At 36.8% G+C, this 24315-nt stretch overlaps 1 protein-coding gene across 10 annotated transcripts in view; it reads right to left on the reverse strand.

Annotated features, from left to right (window-relative positions):
• Nucleotides 1–2587: 2587 nt before the first annotated feature.
• Nucleotides 2588–24315, reverse strand: part of syt1a (synaptotagmin Ia) — a 223931-nt gene continuing 202203 nt past the window's right edge. For all 10 annotated transcript variants that reach the window (XM_058773085.1, XM_058773081.1, XM_058773080.1 and 7 more), the window contains 5 exons: nt 21648–21815; nt 20618–20785; nt 18577–18694; nt 8385–8518; nt 2588–6604 (listed from right to left, as the gene is read on the reverse strand). In XM_058773085.1, coding sequence (XP_058629068.1) covers nt 6395–6604; nt 8385–8518; nt 18577–18694; nt 20618–20785; nt 21648–21815 — 798 coding nt within the window. In that variant the 3' untranslated portion in view covers nt 2588–6394. The remainder of the gene's footprint in view (nt 6605–8384; nt 8519–18576; nt 18695–20617; nt 20786–21647; nt 21816–24315) is intronic.

Below are 24315 nucleotides of genomic sequence, written 5' to 3' on the forward strand. Positions count from 1 at the left end.
CAATTATTCTTGATTTAACGTTACTGGATTTACTAACAATTTCTACCTGATACAATTTTTTTAGATCTTGGCATACCTAGAAAAATATATATTAAATAAGTAATTATATAAATTAAGTAATAAGATTTTAGTCATTTATTTGTTTATTTAGGCATTTTTTCGGCAGCCATGTCACCCTGCAGCCCAAGACTGGTTACCCACTGAAGCTAAGTGGGGTTGAGCCTGGTCAGTACCTGGATGGGAGACCTCCTGAGAAAACTAGGTTGCTGCTGGAAGAGGTGCTAGTGAGACCAGCAGGGGGTGCTCACCCTGTGGTCTGTGTGGGTCCTAGCGCCCCAGTATAGTGATGGGGACACTGTACTGTAAAAAGCACCGTCCTTTATTTTTAGGCATTTTTTCTTATCTTAACGCTTCGTCTTTATTACACACATTTTTAATTTACCTTAATATCCCCTAGTATGCTTAAACTGCTTTGACACAATCTGCATTGTAAAAAGCGCTATATAAATAACGGTGACTTCACTTGACCTAGTACGCCCCCTGGTTCCATATTTAGCATTATTTCCCTTACGAAAATTAGCCATGGTTTTAAAACCAAAACAACACGGTTACTATAATTAACCATGGTTTGGCTACATTAACCATAGGTTAACCATAGTATTTGTAGTAAAACTGTGGTTATACAAATGGTAAACAATAAATCAAAACACAGACAGAAAATCTACACTTTTACATTTAAAAAAATAAATAAATAAAAAACTTGGTTAATTTTCTTATGGGTTTACTTAGTGGACTGTTTTGAACAAACAGGTAAAATATTCCAGCCAGGAACCTGCCAAGCAACTGCAATTGAAATGAACAATGAGTTTTTTTTTAATATTTATTATTATTATAGATCATCTTCCTTGAATCAGGATCACAAGAGATGTCATTGTCATGCCACGTTATTGATGTTTAAAGAATTGCACAACAAACATGGCACATCTGTTATTGTAGAAATTACATTGAATTGAACAGATGAAGTTTATTTTTAAAATATATGATACTTTCGTAACCACATCGGGGATTGTATCTCCGCTTAGCGACAGAAAAGCAACATGAGGTTTTTCACTGGAAGGATTTAGATCACTTTAGATCATGACCAAATTTAGCACTCATGCTTGAGTGTGATCGTGAGCAGGCGCACAGACACCAGCCTCATCTCGTATTCATTGCTCTTAAGCAGACCTTGAAGATCTACTCAGAGATGAAGCGGCCGACTGCTGAGTAATATGTACGTAATGGTGCGAGATGGTCAAAGTCATGTATACCGAAATGCATTTGATCCTGTGGAGCTGATAGCCCTGAGACCCCTGTGCAGCCCCGCTCTTATCTTGTTCTTGAAGGAGCCCATATTTCATTATCAGCGCTTTCGTGCGCCTGCTCCCGAGCACCAATCCGCTCAGAGGATATCTATGTGGGCTTCACACTCAGTAAGCCTGAAATGGAAGATACTGAACTAAAGACAGAAATGTTATTTCAGCTTTGATATTTCACACTTGACCCTCGAGATTCACACATTTTCATAGTTCACTGTTATAATCCATATATAAATCACTTAGTGACATCTATGACCCATTATCAAATGGAAAATCCAGAGAAAATGCTACTAGTCTTGGCTTACTATTTCTGCAGGAAATATTTATATAGCCTACACATAGATATTTCATTAGTTTTATGGATATTGTAATGGCCAATTCGACAAAAACAACTGAAACCTGAAATATGCCAAGTGTTCTAATAATTTTGGCCACCACTGTATGTACACGTGTGTGTCTTTATACATATATATATATATATATATGTATATGTATATATGTGTGTGTGTGTGTATGTATGTATATATATATATATATATATATATATATATATATATATATATATATATATATATATTCCACCCTGAGGTGAAACGTGACTTTGAAAACACATCTGACCACCAGAGCTCCAAAAGCTGACCTTGATGAGAAGGTCAGGGGCATTTATCGATGTCACAACCTCCACCCTTTGCTGTCATCTGTTATGTCTAACAACATTTATTATTTCTCAGCTGTAGACACAACTGGGGCATTTCTTTACACAAAAATAAATAAATAAAATAAAAAATACACTGGCAACCACAGTTTCTACAATTGAATTTCAGTGAAATTCATGACTGCATGATAAGGATTTAAAAAAAAAATTATAATAATTAGTTTTGACAGAAATTCCACTTAGAGCAATTTTTCACTATTTTAGAGCTAAAAATGTTCATGAAAAGGCCAATATAAAATTTCCTTATTTTTTTTATCATGACTGTGGGAAACCTGAATCTATTCATTGTTAAATATGGGCTCTTCTTGGAACTAAATGCAAGAATCATTTTGTTATTTGACTTTATTTCATTTGTTCGTTCATGCCGCATTTTATTGTACTAAGAACAATAAAATGTTACCAAGGTATTGATAGAAACTATGGAACATTGGAACTCATTTCATGCGGTTTTGAAGATTCAAAAGCAGAATGAAGGTCATTCAAGACAAAAAGGCTCTTGAGAAAGTTCTGTATCAACAGGAAATAAAACATTTTTATTGAACATTTGTGTATTATATGAAGTTATATAACAACAGTCAGAAACTCCACAGAGTGAATCACTACACAAAGTGAAACGAAATTGTAAAACACCTCATCAAAAATGAAGGTATACACAGCAATATAACTGTCGGCTCGACGCTGGGGCGAGCAGTATGGCAGGAAAAACACCCCGAACAGTTCTACAAGATTACAGAGAGAATTTCCACACACAAAAATACTCAAGCAGGCAGTTGATATACACAAAGGCAACTAGGATCTCCCTACAGCATCAGATTCTAATTCTTTACACAGCTTTTTCTTGAAAGGTGGCTTTTCGGCGTCGTAGAGTATCTGAAGGTTGTATGCGTATACTGTGCTGAGCGATCGGGCTTTTTTTGTTGTTGTTTCTCCTTTTCAAGTTGTCGGGTGCGGTTGTTGGAGCTGTTTGCGTGCTTTGGTAGGCTTCAGTAAAAGATAGCGTTGCTTTGCAGGGCTAGAAATGGCTTTTCAGACTACTTTACAAACCTCTGAGGTGCAACGAGCAATGCTGTCTTCTACTGTACGTCCAGTTCTACACCTAACGTGCAGACACCTGATAGTATAACAACACCCTTTTGCCGTACGAAACGAGTGTGTCAGTTTGTGACTCTAAAACTGCATTTTTATCCTTGTTTTATAAACAAGCCTCTTGTATTAAGATATCATAAATACTTCTATAAATGAGAGTACATAAGTAAGTCGGGTAACGTAGGAGTAGTGGAGTAATAATTGTACTTATAGTTGCGATTACACGTTTTGGAGTTCTCTAGGTTTGCTCTCTCCGACAGGGTAAGAAATCATATTCGGCTATGAATAAAACATATGAATCAATATTTATTGCAACATTGAAATGAAAGTGCCAACTATACTTGGTCCCACAATAAAAAGTAGAAACAAAACACACAGTCCATACTGTACATTCTGAGTTCCATAATAAATATAAAATGGTCTTCAATAGGGCACTAAAGGAACGATAACCAGGTAATAGTCATGAGTGTAATCATAACAGCGATAACAAAATGGTACAGCCAATCATATTAAAAGTACAACAGATAGTTTCCATAACAAGATTGATACAATTCTCTTATATCCAGGTGATCTCAATAATGAGGAAATGATATCAGGACAAATATAAAAATATATATACACCTATTCTGAAAGGGAAGGGTTTTCATATATATATTTATATATATTAGATAGATAGATTATCTCATATTTGGGGTACATCCTATATATATATATATATATATATATATATATATATATATATACATATATATATATATATATATATAGACACACGTTTACCGAATGTTTGGATGGTTAAATCTGTGTGCAGGAAAACTCAACGGGAAAAACGGAGGAATCCTTAACAAGTTTACAGATGTTGAGCTCCAAACTACACACGTGTGCTGTGACCTAACCAGACTACGGTCGATGGATACATCGTCTCGCTGTATAGGGTTGCGTTTTTTTTCTTCCCTCTCTCTTTTTTGCCCCTATCGAGAGATGCCGCCCATTTAAACACTAAGTAATGAACATACAAGTATTGCACAGTGCTCAACAAAATGCTGTGTGAAGTGACCCGTGAGCGCGTGCGCGCTCGGCAACGGTTATCGGAAACCGTCGCTCTCTCTTTCGTACTCTCGTGTGGTGTGATAGGGGGATGGCAGCACAACGTCACTATAGAACAAGATGGCTGCTACCTACTGAAAACTACAACGCTAAGCACACACCGCAGTCACAGTGATACACAACTCAGTCCCTAAAGACTCCTATGGAATGACAAATAGCTTTTTTTCTCCTTTTATTTTTAAGTAACAGTGCTATCACCTACACAGTAACATTGAAAACACTTAGAAACTCCTCCTGAAGCTAGCATCTAGTGTACGCGAGAGGTTCCTCCAAGATAACTTATGGTTTTAATGGACTAAACGTCTACTCGCCCTCTTGTTAGACCCGTAGTAAAGGACATTAGAATGTTATCACCTGTACAGACCATTAACTTTTACGGTTATTGTTAAAGATTCGCTAATGCTCGTGGCGTCCAAACCGGTCGGGGGCCGGTTCGCTTTCTTGCGCTATTGAACGAACGGACTTTTCTCGACAGGAACTGTCCGTTCCTAGACTGTACAGTGCAAAACAGTAGCCACGGGGGAAGGGATTGGCAGTTAAGCATGGCTAACTCTATTGTCACTGTGAAAAGGCAACAGAAAGCAAAAACTGCTGTTTAGGGCACCGTCGCGGGTAAAATACATTGTTCCCCGATGAACCGAAGCTACAACCACTATCTGAGTGGCGTGTGCGTGGAGGGAGGAGTCGCATGCTCCTCGTACCTCCCTGAAAACAATGGCAGTGTTTAAAAGCTCGCCTCTCCTCTATCTCCTCCTCCTCCTCATCATCGACTCGTCGGGACCGAGTGCTTCAAAAGTTTCCGTCCCGCAACGTTTGATTACTTTTGATTGAAGGCAAGGGAGTCTCTTGAAAGACGCCCCGGTGTAAATAAATCCCCCCGTTACCCGGCCTTTAGCAAAGATCGTAAAAAAAATCATGCAGATACCAAAAATATTCAGACGTTGACTTAATCTAAAAAATATTTGTCTTAAAGCTAGAGTCAAAACTCCTGGTTTCATTTTTTTTGGAGGCTGAACCGTAAATTCCTCAACGAAACGAGTCCAACGACGAGAAAAGGAAGGGATTCACAAATTCAAGCTTCAAGGACACGATGGCTACAGCTTGCCAATTTACGGTTTCGCAAAGGCGCCAGATCGGATTAGGGAAGTTTCGGGAATCGAAGGACAGAAAACAAGAAAGAAGCAAACCGGGGACCCGTTTTACTAAAAGTTAACAGCATCACCGTATGAGAAATAATAAAAATAAAGGCTGATTGGTTTTCGTCAAGTAAGAAGAATTCCTTCGATTAAAGTGGTTTAAGCGAAGCATACAGGTCCTCAGTTTGATAAATTAGTACAAAAAGTTCTTAAGAAATCATGTGCTTGTATAATTGTCAGCAGCATATTACATTTATACCATAAAACCATATTAGTTAATGGCCTTCGTGTTCAGTGTGTGTTTATCGTGTACGGTACATTTGTATGCTTTTTTTTTACGTAAACATGAAGCGCAAACCGTCCTTTACGAAGTGAGTGTACCTCCACTAGCGTCTTGCAGGTTGGAATTCTTTAAATATTTATATAGAGATATATCGTATATTTTAGTGGAATGCAATAAGGTAAAATTCTTAAATCCCGTTATATATAATATTGGCTCTTCTATGTCAGCATTTACATAATTTAAAATAGAACATCTTATTAAAAACATCAAGATATACACAGATTAGGAAACGGGTAACAACATACAAACACATAAACTAGAAATCATTTTCGTCTGCATACTGATATATACACCTGTGGTACAATAAATTCCTCCAGTCATGCGCTATCTATACAGATCATATTGCTTAAAAGAAGGGGGCATTTGGTCGGGGACTTTTAAGGTCGTGGATGGAGGTGAAACAACAAAGGACAGAGAAAGTTTATCGACGGAAGGAAGAAAGGAAGGAAGGAAGGGGGCGAGGGGGCGAAACTGACGTAACAACACAACATCTCAAGGGGTGGTCCGAGAAGGCGGTTTTCTTAGACACGAAATTAGGAGTGAGGGTGCATGAATCCTTATATCACTGAGGTATTTACACGCACTGGGTAAAGAGCACTACACGGGCGGGTTTGTGGACGGGGGGGCGGGGGGTTGGGCTCGGGCCGCTCTATTTTTTCTGAGCTGCCAGCTGGGCATCCACTTCCTCCTCCGGCTTGAGCACGTGCCACTGAGCGATGGGTCTCCTCGGGTTGGCCAGCATATCTGACCAGTGACGGAGCTCGGTGCCTGAGCTGTTCAAGCCCACAAACACTTTGCCGATTGCATCGTTCTTGCCAATCTTGTCATAGTCCAGAACAGTTATAACAACTTGAACTTTCTGTAATAGAAATTGGAGACACACATTTGTAACGTAACATTTGTGACTTTCAGTTTGTTCGAACATGTGCTGGGTAATAATAATGATGATGATAATGATGATCAGTGTCGTTAAAAAGTTTGGGGTCGGTAAGATTTTTTTTTTTTTATACTGTTTCTGAAAAAAATCTTGTATGCATACTGAGGCTGTATTTATGTGATCAAAAATACAGTGAAAGCAGTAATACTGCAAAATATGTCAAATGTAATTTATTCCTGTGACAGTTATGTATATATATATTAGTGCTGGGTAATAATTGCGATTGATTGCATCCAAAATAAAAGTTTTTGTGTACATAATACGTATGTGTATACGTGTGTGACCTGTGTATACTTATTATGTATATATTAAATACACATGCATGTATATATTTAAGAAACCATGAATATAAATATATAGATGTAAATACATGTAAATATTTTCTAAATATATACTGTGTGTGTCTTTAGATATACATAATAAATATATACAGTACACACACATATATTATATAAACAAAAACTAAATTTTTTATGTGATTAATCGTTGCCCAGCACCAATATATATATATATATATATATATATATATATATATATATATATATATATATATATATATATAGATAGTATAAATATTTTGTAAAATTATAAATGATTATATTTTCACTTTTGATAAATTTAATACATCCTTGCTGAAAGGTATTTATTTGAACCCCAAACTTTTGAACAGCCATGTATATAGCGATATATAAAGTACAGTATATATATAAAAAAGTTTTTACAAATTCTGACACATTTAAAAACTATGTTTTATAAATTAATGAAGAGGCCTTTGATATTATGAATATCTTACAAAGGGTTGCTGGGCAACATTGGTTAACAATGACTGAAAATACACATAGTGGTGCACACCATTGACCATTTTCCCAAATACCACTACAGTTATCTCAGTGTGATGGTCTATTCAAGGGCCTGTTACTTTGAAGAGCATGGCGGCAGATACCAAAGAAAGGCTAGTGGGTGCCACCAAAGAGGTCCGAACAACTCTGTAAATTGACTGTGAGCACACAACTGATCGGTGTGAGTTTGGGGTCAATGGCTCGCTCTTAGCTTGCTTACTTTGAGCCTGATCCACCCGCGCACGAAATGCGAGCAAACAATATAAATTAGCGTCTTCAGAGCCCTGATTATCCTTCGATCCACCTCTCTGCTTGGATTTCACTGACCGGTGAGAACAGGCCTGGGGCCATTGTTCTCGGGAGCCAGAGCTAATTTGCCATATAATGAAATATTGAGGGATGTACAATGAGCGAGGAACTGTTAGTTGGGGATAGCCGCTTTTAGAAACGTCCGCTGCTTGGTGTGAATGGAATGGGAGAAAGGCCTCTCTGGTTAACACCCCCAGACACACTTTGAATTCAAAGCAGCTCACTCAAAGCATAAAATGTATCCTCTGAACCGTGAAATGCTAAATCAATTTGAAGCAATTTTATTCTTATTGCACTAGCAAGCATTGCATCCATTTTATTCTCGAACTAATTAGCAACAAAACTTTTAGCCTCACGCCGAGCCTTATCCCATTTCACAAGTTACTTTTCATTTGTTACTTGCCAATTAGTCTCTATAAATTTCAACACAGGATTTGTTAATTAGTCTTTGATGACAATAATGAAAATGGGAATTTGCATTGAATTTGCCATTGCCTTATTAGAGTTCGGTTTCAGTACAAGTTAACACAAAAAAAAAAAAAATCCTGAATTACCTGGATTTGTTCGAATGGCACTTCGAAACTGAAAGACTCGTTGTAGTAAGGGTTGAGGGTGTTCTTTTTGATTGTCGTCTTCTTCTTCTTCAGCCGCTTGCCGTTCTGCATCAGGTGAATCTTGACGTAGGGATCTAAAAACACACAGGTACAGGACATAGCATGACACATTACAGCAGTGGTTTTTTTATATTATTATCACAAACTCTCAAAAAGTCATGCAAATTTATTGGCCACAAAGAGTGTGAACCCCTGAAGAACATTAATTTTTTTTTTTTTTTAAATATCTGAAATTGCAGATTTTAATTATTTAATTTTAATTATTTATAATTACTTTATTTAATTATTTTAATGTACTACCACTCCTGGTTTCTGTAAATACAAAAGGTTGAAATTAGCACTTGTTGTATTTACAACATCTTTTATTCTTACATTTCTCCAAATATCACAAAATAACACTGCAATAACACTGCAGCACCTGCAGCACCTACTGAGGCTCCAATACAAATCTCTTGTGGTACGTGATAGGATAGTACAAGCTTTTATTTACACATGACAGGTGTGTGCCCTCCAGTATCCCGGAGAAAATCTTCCCTGTTACATTACTGCCATTCAGGCACATCAATCTCTGCCAGGGCCTCAAAATACTATCCATCTTATCTATCACTTCCAGCATCTATATTCTGTTTCCATCATGCATCTCTCATCATCTGTTTACCTCACCCACTACTGATTCAGACTCACCTCTCTTAGAATCACTTTTTGATTGAAACCTCAGAATACAAATACAGGATAAAATATCAAAACAATATCTGATTCTACATCTATATGTCTTCCTTTTTGAAAAAGGCAGTTAAGGTGTGTTTTTTATGTTATACTGAGACTTAAAGAGGGGAGATATGTCATATGCCTTTCTGAGCCTTACAATAAAAAATGGATAGCAGCGATTATTGAGGTGAGAAATGGTTGAATTTGACAGATGTAACCATGTTTCAGAATTACCTTTTGTCCAATATGTCATTTCATTTCACTCTTTCTCTTCCTGATATGTCTCTTTCTGTCACCATCATCCTCTCTGCTCTGCTCCAACAGAGATTTAAAAAAAATCCCTGGTATTTCAATGACCTCTTCATTTTGCAACTGATCTAAATAGTCTTTATCTCTCTAAAAAAAAGCCAGAGTAGCACATTCCAAACAGAGAGAGAGACCTAGAAGGCATGCTGAACTCTGCACCCAAACCATATTAGGAGTAGGGCAGCACAAAATCTGTGGCATGCAGTTTTTGAAAGTGTAGATCTCACTTCTCATAAGCTGAGGGTGTGTAAGACCATGGCCGTAAACAGATTTTGAAAATTAAGAACTGTAACACCTACAAATACACTAAAAACTTTAAATGAGACAGATATGTAGATGTATAGGACAGACTATAGGTTATAGGCGTGGATAATTTTATCTTTTTTTATTTTTTTTTATTCATGCAACATTACTGTCATAATTTTCATCAATAAGCAGTGCTATATAAATGATAACTTTGTCTAGTGCAATGTTTATAATATAACTTTGTGAAAGTTTACCTTCTATACTAAATGAAATAGCATGGACTCTTTCATATGGCCAGTGTTTGGATATTTCATTTCATTCTGTAACCTACTTGTTTTGTGTCGACGATGCAGTGTTGCCAGATATTGCTATCAAAACACATAAAAACAAACAAAAGAAATTTTTAAAAAATAAACCAAAATGTGTTCAAATCTTTTGTAAATAAGAAAAATAGTATAGAGCTATTGCTAACACTACTTTCTTTAACTTTCTAAAGGCCAAGGAAGCTTATAATAGCTGGATCTGGCAACACTGGAGTCTCGCCGTGACATGTATAGTTGTCCACCATATTCACACCAGACACTAAAAATTCTAGCAAACTGTCTAAATTGAATTAGCTATACATGCAGACTGAAGAGTTTTAAAAGTTGCATGAAACTGCTGCTCAGTTCATCACCTAATTTGTTTTTTAAACATCTTTGATAGAAATAATAATTGTAATGAGAAATAATTTCTGAAGGATCACGTGACTCTGAAGACTGCTGAAAATGAAGCTTTAAATTACATTGTAAACTATATTCAAATAGAAAAAGTCATTTTAAATTGTAATAATATTTCACGATATTATTGTTTTTACTGCATTTCCTATCAATTAAAATCTTTTTGTATCTGCTGTAAAAACTGTACAGGACTATGCCCTGTAACTTAAGGAACATTGGTATGGCTCTACATGGCAAAAAATACATTTTAAATGCATTTTTAAGGTATTATACATGAAAAAGTAAAACAAAAAAGTATGCTTTCATATTTCCCTTATGCATTCACGGAGCTTCACAGTCTGACAGGGGGATCACATATGGAATGCATGCTAAAACATTTTATTCAGTCTATATGTGACCCTGGACCACAAAACCAGTCTTAAGTGTCAATTTTTTTAAAATTGAGATTTATACATCATGAAAGCTGAATAAATAAGCTTTCCATTGATGTATGGTTTGTTAGGATCTGACAATATTTGGCTGAGATACAACTATTTGAAAATCTGGAATCTGAGGGTGTAAAAAAATCGCCATTAAATTTGTCCAAATGAAGTTCTTAGCAATGCATATTACTAATCAAAAATTAAGTTTTGATATATTTACGGTAAGAAATTTACAAAATATCTTCATGGAACATGATCTTTACTTAATATCCGAATGATTTTTGGCATAAAATAAAAATTTATAATTTTGACCCATACAATGTATTTTTGGCTATTGCTACAAATATACCCCAGCGACTTAAGACTGGTTTTGTGGTCCAGGGTCACATATGAGATTTCTCATGATAGAGCAGCACAGCACCTCCTGTTGAACTTACACTAACACTGCAGGATCTTCAAAACTGGCCTCTCGCTCCATCCACATTTAATAAGGTGAAAACACACAGTATGGCTATTTATGATGTTGAACTTAAACATAACTTCTTCGGGATTAACACTATTAACGGTGGTGCTTTTGCCTGGTTGCTTGGCAACAGAGTGCCTGAGGTTTGAGGCTGTTGGGGAAATCTGTGGTAATCTACACTCACACAGAAGCCAAGCCAGAAGTTTGTGGTTCAAGGAGTTGGGAGTGCTTGTAATGACTTGTGTTTATGGTTCATATAGTCACTTGAGAAGCTCATCTAGAAGGGATACTGAAAATCCAAGTGAAAATAAAACTGGCCCTTGTCTCTGATGTGGTATGTTTTCATTGGCTCTGGAACATAGGCATTCAGTCACGTATGGTCTACAGACTCATAGGTGTCTCCTAGTGGTGGACTGCATGCACTGCATTCACCCTCAGCTATGTAAATGCTAATTTAAAAAATGTGCCAATTTCAACCCCTATTTTGTTCAAATACATAAACAAATACAAAGAATAGTCTTTTATAATGTCTAAACCACATGCACTGACCTGAAAAAGTACCTGGACCTTTAAGCCACACTTTAACATTGACATTTAATTATACAAGCACTGTTAACGAAATACAACTAATAAAAATTGTTAAGTAAATTAAATAAAATAAAAATACAAAAAATAGATGAAAAGCTGAAACTTAGATTAGAAAATTAGAAATAATACCTTGACTAAAATTGTAAAAATATAAGCTGAAGAAGAAAAAAGAAAAATGACAAAAGCACATAACATTACTTGGACTAAAATTAAACAATATAATTACAAATTTCAATAAAAACTATAATAGAATATAAATTGTACTGAAATAACGCTGACTTAACCATTATGTTTATATACGTATATGAATAGTACAATGAATAGACTTTCCACAGTCTAAACCACAAAGTATCTGGACACTTAACATATATAATTTTCATTGCATTGCAAAATATTAAAACAAGTGGCATCTGCAAACAAATGATTTCATAGTCTTTTCTTATAATGACTTTTTAAAGTCAGGGTGTCCTAGCAGAGTAATTGTCCTAGCTGTGAATTGACTGACTGATTGTTTTGAAATTAATGATACTGGATTTGATATTTTGATATCTAATTACATTCATACAAATTTAAAGGTATAGTTCATCCAGAAATTAAAATTCTAAAATCACCATCATGTTCCAAACCCGTAAGACCTGCATAGACAGCAATGCAACTGACAGGTTCAAGGCCCAAAAATGTAATAAGGACATCATTAAAATAGTCCATGTGACATTAGTGGTTCAACCGTAACGTTATGAAGAAACAATAATACTTTTTGTGCACAAAGAAAACAAAAATAACAACTTTATTCAACAATTTCTTCTGTTCCGTGTCAGACTTTGATGCGCGTTTATGACAGACTATTTTAATGATGTCCTTACCACCTTTCTGGGCCTTGAATTTGTCAGTTGCGTTGCTGTCTATGCAGGGTCAGAAAGCTCTTGGATTGTTCTGAAGATGAACAGAGGTCTTACAAGTTTGGAACGACATGGGTGAGTAATTAATGACAGATTTTTGGGTGAACTATCCCTTTAAGTGTGAATTAAGTGTCCAAATGCCTTCTGAGGCTTTGAAAAAGTACAGTAGTTTAAGCAATATAACATATAACACTAGCAACGCCACAGTCACGAGTTCTATTCACAGAACACACATGAACTGCATAACCGAAATGCAAAGCACGCTTCTGCCAATGCATTAAATGCATGTATACAAATACAATTTGTATATATACATATTCAATTAATAATCTAAACCACAAAAAGCATAATGAGGAAAAATGCAGAAATTGGTAAGCACAGCTTTTGTGAATTAATTCAAATTACATTTATTTTAGCTGCAACAACCACGTCTTGTGTGATTACGGAGAGTAAACAGGGTTTGAATAGAGAAAAGGATAAATTATAGTGTTCTGATGAGTCGTCCTCCCTGTAGCTGAATCACAATGGAAACAGTCACTAATTATTGGCATGATCCATGCGGGCCTATTGTTTCTAATCATGTGACAGCTCTTTGGACATGCTCTAAAGCGATTCCTTCGGGAGAACAACTCCCCTATAACAACAATTAAATCTGAGCCATTTTCACGAACTTGGAATGAGAAGAAAAGCAAAGAGAGAATGCAGGGACAGAAATGTTTTTCTAGTAAAATCAGTGGGAACATTGAGCGCTTTGTCAAAAAGGTTCATTCCACAATTCAAACCGTCGGAGTCTGGCAAAAACCCAGTAATTGATGGTGAAAGCACCCTTAACTGCACAATTTTCACACAGGATTTGAACGATCTGGCAAACGACCAATTCAACAAGCCAGACAATGAAACGCAATAGGAGGTTTGGGGGTTGTAGTTATCACATCGTCAAAACTATAGTCCTCTAAACACGAACCCCTAAATAGAACTGTTAACAGTGTTAATTTCAGCTGCGTGTTGGAGTACCTTATGAAACGTGACTGACAGTTTATAGCCAGCTTTAATCTGGATTGCTAATGGACTGGAGAGAGCGAGAAAGTTTGTTCTCGGAGGTGCTGCTAATAGCTGTTCTTCTCTCTGTGAGTGATGAGAAGTGAACGTCAGGCCTCTTGGCTCCCAGCAGGTGGGTCTGGTACTGATGGCCTGTCCGCCTCTGTGACAGCAGGATCGAGACAGACCAGGTGCGAGAGAACCAGCGAGGGAGGTGGGGAAGTATGGATGGACGAGACCGGCCCGTTTTTCATAAGTGGTTACGGCACAGATGAGGACTGATTTGTGAATGCCGAGCTGTAAATTTACTCAGCGAAAATGTATTCATGTATTCACCAGAGCCGAATATTACTTCAGCTGATAAAGCGCAGCTCTCCGCACAGCCGTAGGTTCGGAAAGTGTCGGATCATTTCAAGCCACATTTCAACGCCCTTGGGATTTGTAGCTGTGAATGACTGTATACGCATTACATGATTTTAAAAGCGAAAGATATACTAAAAATGACTTTGCATTTACATACAGACAACCTCATGCAGCTATGAGAAAATGAAAGGGTTTTGAAACCGTGTTAAAGACAACATGAAAAGAGCATTCACAATACATAATGCATCTTTCTTAGTGTATTCAGCTGAAAAATGATGTAAGGCAGGAATCTGACTGGATGCAAACATGTTTGGCTTTGATATTATTGTAATATTTTAAGATTTTCCCCACCTGCACACACTACAAGTCAAAAGTTTTTAAGCAGTAAGATTTTTAATGTTTTTTAAAGAATTATCTTTTGCTCACCAAGTCCAAAATACAGCAAAAACATCAATATGCTTTCTATTTGAATATACTCTGAAATGAAATTTATGACTGTGATCAAAGCTAATTTTTTTTAGCATCATTACTCCAATCTTCAATGTCACATGATCCTTCAGAGATCATTCTAATATACTGATTTGCTGTTCAAGAAACATTTATTATTATTATTATTTAATATTTATATTATTATTATTATTATTATTATATAATATCATTTAATATTATTCAATATTTAAAACAGTTGAGTAATTTGATGAATTTGATGAATAGAAAGATCCAAAGATCAGCATTTATATGAAATGCAAAGCTTTTGTAACATTATACACTATACCATTCAAAAGTTATAGTCACTATAATTTGCTTTAAAGGATGCTTTAAATTGATCAAAAGTGATGACAAAACATACAAAAGATTTCTTTTTCAGATAAATGCTGTTCTTCTGAACTTTCTATTCATCAAAGAAACCTGAAAAAAATCAACTCTGTTTTCAAAGCTGTTTTCAACATAATAATATAATAATAATAAATGTTTTTTGAATATTAGAATGATTTCTGAAGGATCATGTGACTGGATTAATGATGCAAAAAATTTCAGTCCTTTGAAATCACAGGAATAAATTACATTTAATAAAATAATAAAATATATTCAAATAGAAAACAGTCATTTTAAATACAAACCCGATTCCAAAAAAGTTGGGACACTGTACAAATTTTGAATAAAAAAGGAATGCAATAATTTACAAATCTCATAAACTTATGTTATCTATATTCTATTGTGAATAAAATATATCAAATGTTGAAAGTGAGACATTTTGAAATGTCATGCCAAATATTGGCTCATTTTGGATTTCATGAGAGCTACACATTCCAAAAAAGTTGGGACAGGTAGCAATAAGAGGCCGGAAAAGTTAAATGTACATATAAGGAACAGCTGGAGGACCAATTTGCAACTTATTAGGTCAATTGGCAACATGATTGGGTATAAAAAGAGCCTCTCAGAGTGGCAGTGTCCCCCAATGCTGCGGCGAAAAATAGTGGAGCAATATCAGAAAGGAGTTTCTCAGAGAAAAATTGCAAAGAGTTTGAAGTTATCATCATCTACAGTGCATAATATCATCCAAAGATTCAAAGAATCTGGAACAATCTCTGTGCGTAAGGGTCAAGGCCAGAAAACCATACTGGATGCCTGTGATCTTCGGGCCCTTAGACAGCACTGCATCACATACGGGAATGCTACTGTAATGGAAATCACAACATGGGCTCAGGAATACTTCCAGAAAACATTGTCGGTGAACACAATCCACCGTGCTATTCGCCGTTGCCGGCTAAAACTCTATAGGTCAAAAAAGAAGTCATATCTAAACATGATCCAGAAGCGCAGGCGTTTTCTCTGGGCCAAGGCTCATTTAAAATGGACTGTGGCAAAGTGGAAAACTGTTCTGTGGTCAGACGAATCAAAATTTGAAGTTCTTTTTGGAAAACTGGGACGCCATGTCATCTGGACTAAAGAGGACAAGGACAACCCAAGTTGTTATCAGCGCTCAGTTCAGAAGCCTGCATCTCTGATGGTATGGGGTTGCATGAGTGCGTGTGGCATGGGCAGCTTACACATCTGGAAAGGCACCATCAATGCTGAAAGGTATATCCAAGTTCTAGAACAACATATGCTCCCATCCAGACGTCGTCTCTTTCAGGGAAGACCTTGCATTTTCCAACATGACAATGCCAGACCACATACTGCATCAATTACAACATCATGGCTGCGTAGAAGAAGGATCCGGGTACTGAAATTGCCAGCCTGCAGTCCAGTGGCCTCATTTATAAAATGTTGCGCAGAAACCGTCCTAAATTTGATCTTACGATCGTTTCTCAGAAATGCGTACGTGCGATTCATAGAATGAACATACGAACAGAAAAGCGGCGTCTGGCGCCTATTTCAGATGTGAAATCTATGAATTGCAAATTATCTTGAACTTGCGCGCGATTGAATGGTTTCAGCTCTCTGCCTTGTAAACGACTCCTAATTAATATCATTAACATATAAAATATCACCAATCATCATAATTTAGAACAGCGACCTGCAAGAACAGCTTACATTTGAAAAATTCTGCATTACTCCGACAATAAAAAGTGCGTACGTCTGCTCGGACCCTGACGTGACGCTAAGCACTTTTCCACGTCAAAGACCGTTTTTATAAATATGACCGTTGGCGTGGATTTAAGCGTACGCACACTCTAAGATCAAATCTGTGCGTACGCACGCTTTATAAATGAGGCCCAAGATCTTTCACCCATAGAAAACATTTGGCGCATCATAAAGAGGAAGATGTGACAAAGAAGACCTAAGACAGTTGAGCAACTAGAAGCCTGTATTAGACAAGAATGGGACAACATTCCTATTCCTAAACTTGAGCAACTTGTCTCCTCAGTCCCCAGACGTTTGCAGACTGTTATAAAAAGAAGAGGGGATGCCACACAGTGGTAAACATGGCCTTGTCCCAACTTTTTTGAGATGTGTTGATGCCATGAAATTTAAAATCAACTTATTTTTCCCTTAAAATGATACATTTTCTCAGTTTAAACATTTGATATGTCATCTATGTTGTATTTTGAATAAAATATTGAAATTTGAAACTTCCACATCATTGCATTCTGTTTTTATTCACAATTTGTACAGTGTCCCAACTTTTTTGGAATCGGGTTTGTAGTAAAAATATTTCAAATTTTTTGCTGTATTTTGGATCAAATAAATGCAGGCTTGGTGAGCAGAAGAGACTTCTTTAAAAAAGAAAACATAAAAAAATCTTACCGTTCAAAATGACTGGTATATATATGAAGAGTTCATTTGCAAAAATCGATAAGCGCCGCTTTTGGAAAAAAAATTAACTGATTGCCATGCATTATTCTCCACATATAGCGTGATCTGAACCCTAAACATGCTTTGTCAAAAAAGCCGGTATTGTCCACTTTCAAGGCATCGCAAGTTCACGTTTTACTGCAGAAGCCGACAAGCGCCCTTGTTGTTTCAGGTCAGGTGACAAGGCTGCCAGTCACTTTGAAAAGACGCACTAGCTGAGAGGATTTTCGTCAAAACTGACTAAAAGTGATCCAGGATGGATAATTTTGACGAACTTGATGGACCTCTTCTTCTGTGCGTAAAGGAAAATAAAATTTTTCATAATACCTTGCAAAAGCAGCACGTTACAATGGTGAGGAAAAAGCTGCTCCCTGTATTGCGTGTAATCACAACCATACAGTCTTAAAAAAAAAACCAGTCTATGATCACAACAACGTTTGTCAGGCATCTACATTGTCATCTGAGGAGATTACAAAGATAAAACGAGGGTGAAAAATGAAATGTGAAGTTGTCTGCTTTTGCCAAAAAATGACTGTTGGAGTTATCTGCTTTTGCTATAAAACAAACTTAGATAAAAAGAGGAGAGGAAAAAAGGGGAGATAAAAAGCAACAACTGATTCACATGCATTTTTGTAAGTAGTCTGCTATACTCTTTTCATATATTTTTGCTCAGTTTAGGCTTCTGAATAAAACTGAGGTGCTTTTTTCCTCCTCGAGTGTGAGTTCAATGTTCTCCTATATCATAATTAATATATGAGTCATATAAGACTGTTGTATAAAACAGATAACAAAAAACATATGCAAACTTTTTAATTTTTTTTAATTTTGTCTAAATGTTCAATAAACAGTTTCATAAAAAAAAGAATAATGGATTTTTCTGACTACTATTTCATACATCAGGTTTTACAGGGTTAAGAAGGGCAAATAGAAGCCATCTTTGATTTCACTTTGTATTTAAAGGACACACAAATAAATTGTCATGACAGCTGGCAACAAGAGACACTGTCCTAAACTATCACATAATGGCACAACCTTTGTGCCAGGCTCCAGCTGACAGTGTGACTCAGTAACTGGACTCACCTGACAGGCCACCGACATCCATCTTCTTCAGGTTCTTGGCCTCCAGAACGACCACGGTCAGTTTGCCAGCAGTGGGCACATACCGCAGAGAGAAACAGATGTCACCCAGCTTCTCTTGCTGTGAGTGGCAGAGAAAAGTTCAATCAGGGACATCATTGTCAAGGCAAATAGAAAAACTGAACCTGAAAACCTGGTCAAATTTATTCACTGAGTGAATTCTCTAACAAAAATCAACCAAGCCAAACCGAAACATCTCCAGCTAAAATAATTTTGCTAGCACACAAGACTAAAATATTACCCTTTACACAAGCATTTTTTGACGTTTGCCCACTCAACAGGATTTATAAGAGAAACTGAATTGAGGAGCATAACGTTTGTATTCTTTGAATCTGATTAATTTTCCACAAATGTAAACGCACTCAAAATACATTTACACGTACACACATTCCATTAATATTTCAGGAGCCATTCTCGTAAACATGGACACAAACACATGTGACATATAGAAAACAACAGGAAGGGGGAAAAGGTTACATCACTTTACTTTCAACTGGCTGATGCCATTTCAACACAATCAATTTTCTGTCAATTAAAAGGTCATCAGAATGGAAAAATAACATTTCATAGTTTAATTAAATGAGTTCTACAAGGTAAATAAGTTGGATCGACTGCCAAGATTTTTTTCTCTCCTTTTTTTGAAATTGTGTGTGGAAAAAAAAAAAAAAAGAGCAAAGAGGACTGAATTGGATGGAACTACAAGAATCTACGGCATTTTGCAGTCGATTTTCATTTAGTTTTTTACAGGCACTTAAAGTGCCACCCTCAGGACACCACTCAAGCGATTCTTTGATAAAAGTCAATATGCTCCAGCTTTCTCAAGCAGCGCTTGAAGTGCTCCGTTAGTTCATCGGACATGGAGTGTAACAGAAGCACAAACTCAAAGAGCAACCTTCAACGTATGTAGATAGCCTTCAACTCTCTGCCCTCAGCAGGCTTTTGACAGCGTCATAATTAACCTTTACACCAAGGAACCGTGGCACAAAAACAAGGTTCCCATAGAAACCACGGCTTAAATGCTATATTCCATGACATTTACCATGAAAATTGAATCTCCCCAACCACTGCTTGGAAAGTCACACTTTTTTATTAATAAAAATGTGGCACGGCCCAGCTGATTAACTGACATTTCCATTGAAGATGGATAGCCCTCAAGTCTTGCACTTGTACAGTGAGTAAATGTCCACGCAGCTCCTGCTAAATTATATTTACTCTTGTTGTGTACAACCTTTTCAATATACGACTTAACATTTGGGAACATTTCAAACCTATTTGGTGCATTTATTAAAGAAAACACGGGGAGCATAAAGGCCAATTCACACTGCACAGACAGACCAATGGCGACAGTCACCAGATTACAGTATGTCACTTCTCAGACATTCCAAGACCCGACAAACGCCATTCAATATGTTCATTTGGACAAAACAAGCGCCGATGCCAACAGACGCCAATGGTCCGTCAAAACCTGACAAATGCGTCTACTGCCATTTGTCGGCGTTTTGATTGTGTAAAGGTGCACATTTTTTCTTATTTAAAAAAGTTACATTTATTTTTAAATAAAAATATATATATTACTATATTCAAAATCTGTGAAGATGCATCATTTCAGTAGCCTAATAAAAACTCTTTCATTTTACACAAAATGGATCTCCATGTTGAGATCACATGTCTAGAAAAACAAAAACCAAAAAGATTTTGACTCATTCACTTAGCAGTTGTTGCCAACCGGTATAACAATGTTAACTTTTCCAGATCAGCAAACAAATCTGAATGTGATTGAATACGACGTAAATTTTCTGCATGAATGGATTGAAAAGATTCAAGTCACTGGGAAAATCACTACTAGTGAACAACTGAATTGGCAAACTTTCCACTTGTGCTCCAGAAGGTCAGGCAATAAAGATGGAATATTCACTCAAAAGGTAATAATTAATCACATTACCAGGGAACAGGTTATTGCCACCCATGCATGTTAGCTTTTTACCTCTTCTTTCTCAGCGCTCTGGAGGTCCCTCCACTCCTCAGTCACATGACTAAAGTCGACCTTATTCATGGGCACCTTCACGTCTCCAATTGCATCGTGTTTGGAGAAGCGGTCAAAGTCATACACCGTCATCACCAGAGTTTTCCCTCCAAGCTCAGTGTAGGGAACCTGTAGGATATGAGGGGTGAAATTAATTGCATGCATACCTACCAGTCTAATCTCTCTCAATTCCAGTTACGGGACTTATCTAACGCTGAGATGCTGGGATGAAGCTATAGGACAATTGCATGTGCGCAAAAGAAAAAGAGAGATCTGATTCTTGATTACCTCCAATTGAGCTGTTTTTTCAGACAAAACTCATTATCCCGAAGGACTTGTTCCAACATGGCGACAAACTGCTTGATTGGCCGGGAAAGAGATAAGACCCAAGGGTTGCTATTTTGTCCTTGACGCTATCACACACACCAGCTCTCCAGTCTCTTCATTTCAATAATGAAGGCACTTGTGATTACATGTCAGAGCTCTGTGGCTATCTCTCTCGATGTTGGCGTGCAGCTCATTTCTCGTTCTCAAGGTACCTTGTCATAGTTGAAATTGCGCTAGTCTAAACAAGAACCAAACACGCAAACAGTCCTTTACCCCCCCTGATTGAATCAGTTGTATTTTTGCAATTCTTTTAAGAATTCAACACTTCACTTAGCAATTTAATAGAAGTCTAGAGGTCTGACTGCGGTAATTACACAAAAAGGTCTTTCTAGCCACATGACGTCTTATAAAAATGAATCGGAAAGCTCTAATGCACATTCAAAATAGAAATTATACTACTTTCCGGATGACAGACACCTGCAGGAGTCCATCTGCATGTTTACATGTAATTACTCCAACGCATCGTGCCACTTACTGTCTTGTTAATACACCAGAGGAAGTAGTCAGAAACAACTTGATATACTGCTTGAATATAGAATGCAAACACACTGATCCAATGAGAAATTGCTTGTTATAATTAGACGCTGTTAGGTTTGTGACCTACCTTAAAGGTGAATTGCTCATTGAAAACAGGATTCAGCGTCTTCCGGTGAACCTTGGTCTCAAATTTCTTCTTCTTGTCTGGAAGAAGGTAGACCTTCACATAGGGGTCAGAAGTGCCACCCATATCCATAGCGGGCAGCTCTGCTGCTTGGATGATCCCCACTATGAGCTACGAAGGGTCAAGAGTCAAAGTTAACAAGATCATGAGTAAGACCTTGAAGTGTAGTGTAGTCTTTGTCTAAACCATCACCCCACCACCATTCTGTAGGACTTCACTGTAATGCTGGATCAGATTTATATGAAGACAGTTGGTCTTCTTTTTCTAAAGCACCAAGATATGCTCTCGAACATAACTCCTACACATTCATGTAGACTAAAAGTAGCAGGGTCTTTCTATAAAACTGGTAACTGGTGACTTTCAAGCTGTCAAACAGTGTTCTTATTGTTAACTAAAACTAAAACTATTAAAAAATGTTTATATAGAAATACAGAAAACCCTAATAAAAATAACAAAAACGCAAAAAGGTGAAACTGAAATGTAAACTGAAAGTATATAAAAATATGAATAATACCACAATAGAATATAAGTAATACTAAAAAGACTCTACATTCAAATAATTAAGGTCTTGACAAACAAGGAATTTTCTCCATGATATTGACAATTTCATACTTTTCAAAAGTTTGGTGGACATGTTTGAACGTTTGCTCCCAGAATTAGTAACTAGCACCCACTGAAAAAGTTTTAACTGCCTTCTTATAAATCTGATGTGGTTTATTGTGAATCAACTATTTTGTATTTGAACTGTTTGGTTCCCTTTATGGGTGGTACTATAATGCTTATTTATATGAAAAGCCACTGAGAGGTCAGTTATAGTTATGATGCTGAGGTGCGTCCTTCAGACCCAGGCTGCATTACTCTTTAAACAGTCCCATCATTAAGAAGGCAATGGGGTCAGGCCATGTCAAGCATGGCGCTCCTGATCCTATCTCCCCATCAGCTCTGATAATTGATTGGCCGGCTGGCTGGGCTGAGGTCCTGATTGACCTGCCAGTCACCATATCCCCTGCATGGCCTCATGGGTCCTAGAGTCAGTCAATCAAGCTCCCATCAGCTTCCCATAAAACACCCTGTCTCTGTTTCTACACAGGCACTCGGGCGTAGATCTCTCTCTCCTCTCACCTTCTCTCTCACTCTGACCAGCTGTCACACTTCGGTTGTGCTGCCATGGGAAGGACTGTAATCTGTGACAAGCTTTGCTAGTGTTTCTGGTTTAGATGGTGGCCATCAGAGAACACTGTGATTGTTTCTTGACAAAGGAACTAAAAATATTTTAATATCCTGTCAGGCTTGTAGTAATGTTTGATTTTTTTTCTTTCTTTCTTTTTTCATTAAATGGTGGTGGGTTTCAGGTTTATTGCTTCACATTGTAATTTTGGATGAAAAAGAGTACATGTTCTGACTTCAAGAAAGAAACACCCTCACAAACACTGTTCTAACACAGACACAATCAAACAGGAAAACATCTGTATTTTTAAAGAAATGGCTGAAAGGTAGAAAATACTCCACAAATAATGCCCATCGCTCCTATAATCACTGCATTCATATAGCATAAGTGAAAATGATTGACAAAATAAGAGTCCTTGTTATTTATTTTAACCAATAGTTATCTTTTGTCGGTCATGCAGTTATATAACCATTAACTTTGTAAGAACTAGAGAATTAAATTTTAATACTGATTCCAGTATTTAACATTTCATACTACTTGACAGGAGAATACTTAGATGTCAGCTAGATTTGACTCCAGATTCATATTTTGATATTTTAGCAATGAGAAATTAAATATCTAGATAATAATAAATAAAGTGGAATTTCCAATTAAATGTAAAGGTCAAGTTCACCTTTGCGGACACCTTAACATAACCCAATTGTAACACTTCTTTCAAGATATTTGATATTAATGCTATTATTGCTATGAGCAGTTTCCTGTAGCTTAACAGTAGAGCATGGTACTCACAACCGGAAGGTCATAGATTTGGTTAGCAGGGAACACACAAACCGATAAAATACCCTGAATGCACTCTAAGTTGCTTTGGATAAAAAGGTGTGTGTGCACAATACACTTGTTAAATGTTACCAGTTCTAAGCCTCCACTCTGGTACAATTGAGAATACTATCTCAACTACTTCATTTATTTATAGCACACATTTAAGCTAAGCTTTTAAAAACTCATGGTGTACACTACAGTCTCAACACTCACTGTGTTCTGGATACCAATAATTTATTGATTCAGAAAAGATGAATCACTGTCAGGCCAACTGAGATTTTGGTATGGAGATAAAAGTTAGAATCATGATTTTTTTTGTAGTATTACAGCATGCTGTAAATGTATATTAGCACCATTTTTTGTTTGTTTTTGTGATCTGATAGAGAGTTTAGACACGAAAACAATGACATGTGGCGTCAGACTTATGGTAAATAAGAGTATTGTTGATATGTTGACCTTAATTTGCAGTTGTCATTGTACGCTGAATTTTGGCAGGGTGAAATCAAATCATTTCAAGAGCAGATTTCGCAACAGGTTCAAATTTTTCACTTAAATTTGCAGCGTTCAGCAGAAGAAAGCTGTTTGGTTTGAAAGTGTGAGCGGTTCTTCACACATCGCTATACT

The sequence above is a fragment of the Onychostoma macrolepis genome, chromosome 04 (genome assembly GCF_012432095.1).
Source record: "Onychostoma macrolepis isolate SWU-2019 chromosome 04, ASM1243209v1, whole genome shotgun sequence".
Taxonomy (NCBI): Eukaryota; Metazoa; Chordata; class Actinopteri; order Cypriniformes; family Cyprinidae; genus Onychostoma; species Onychostoma macrolepis.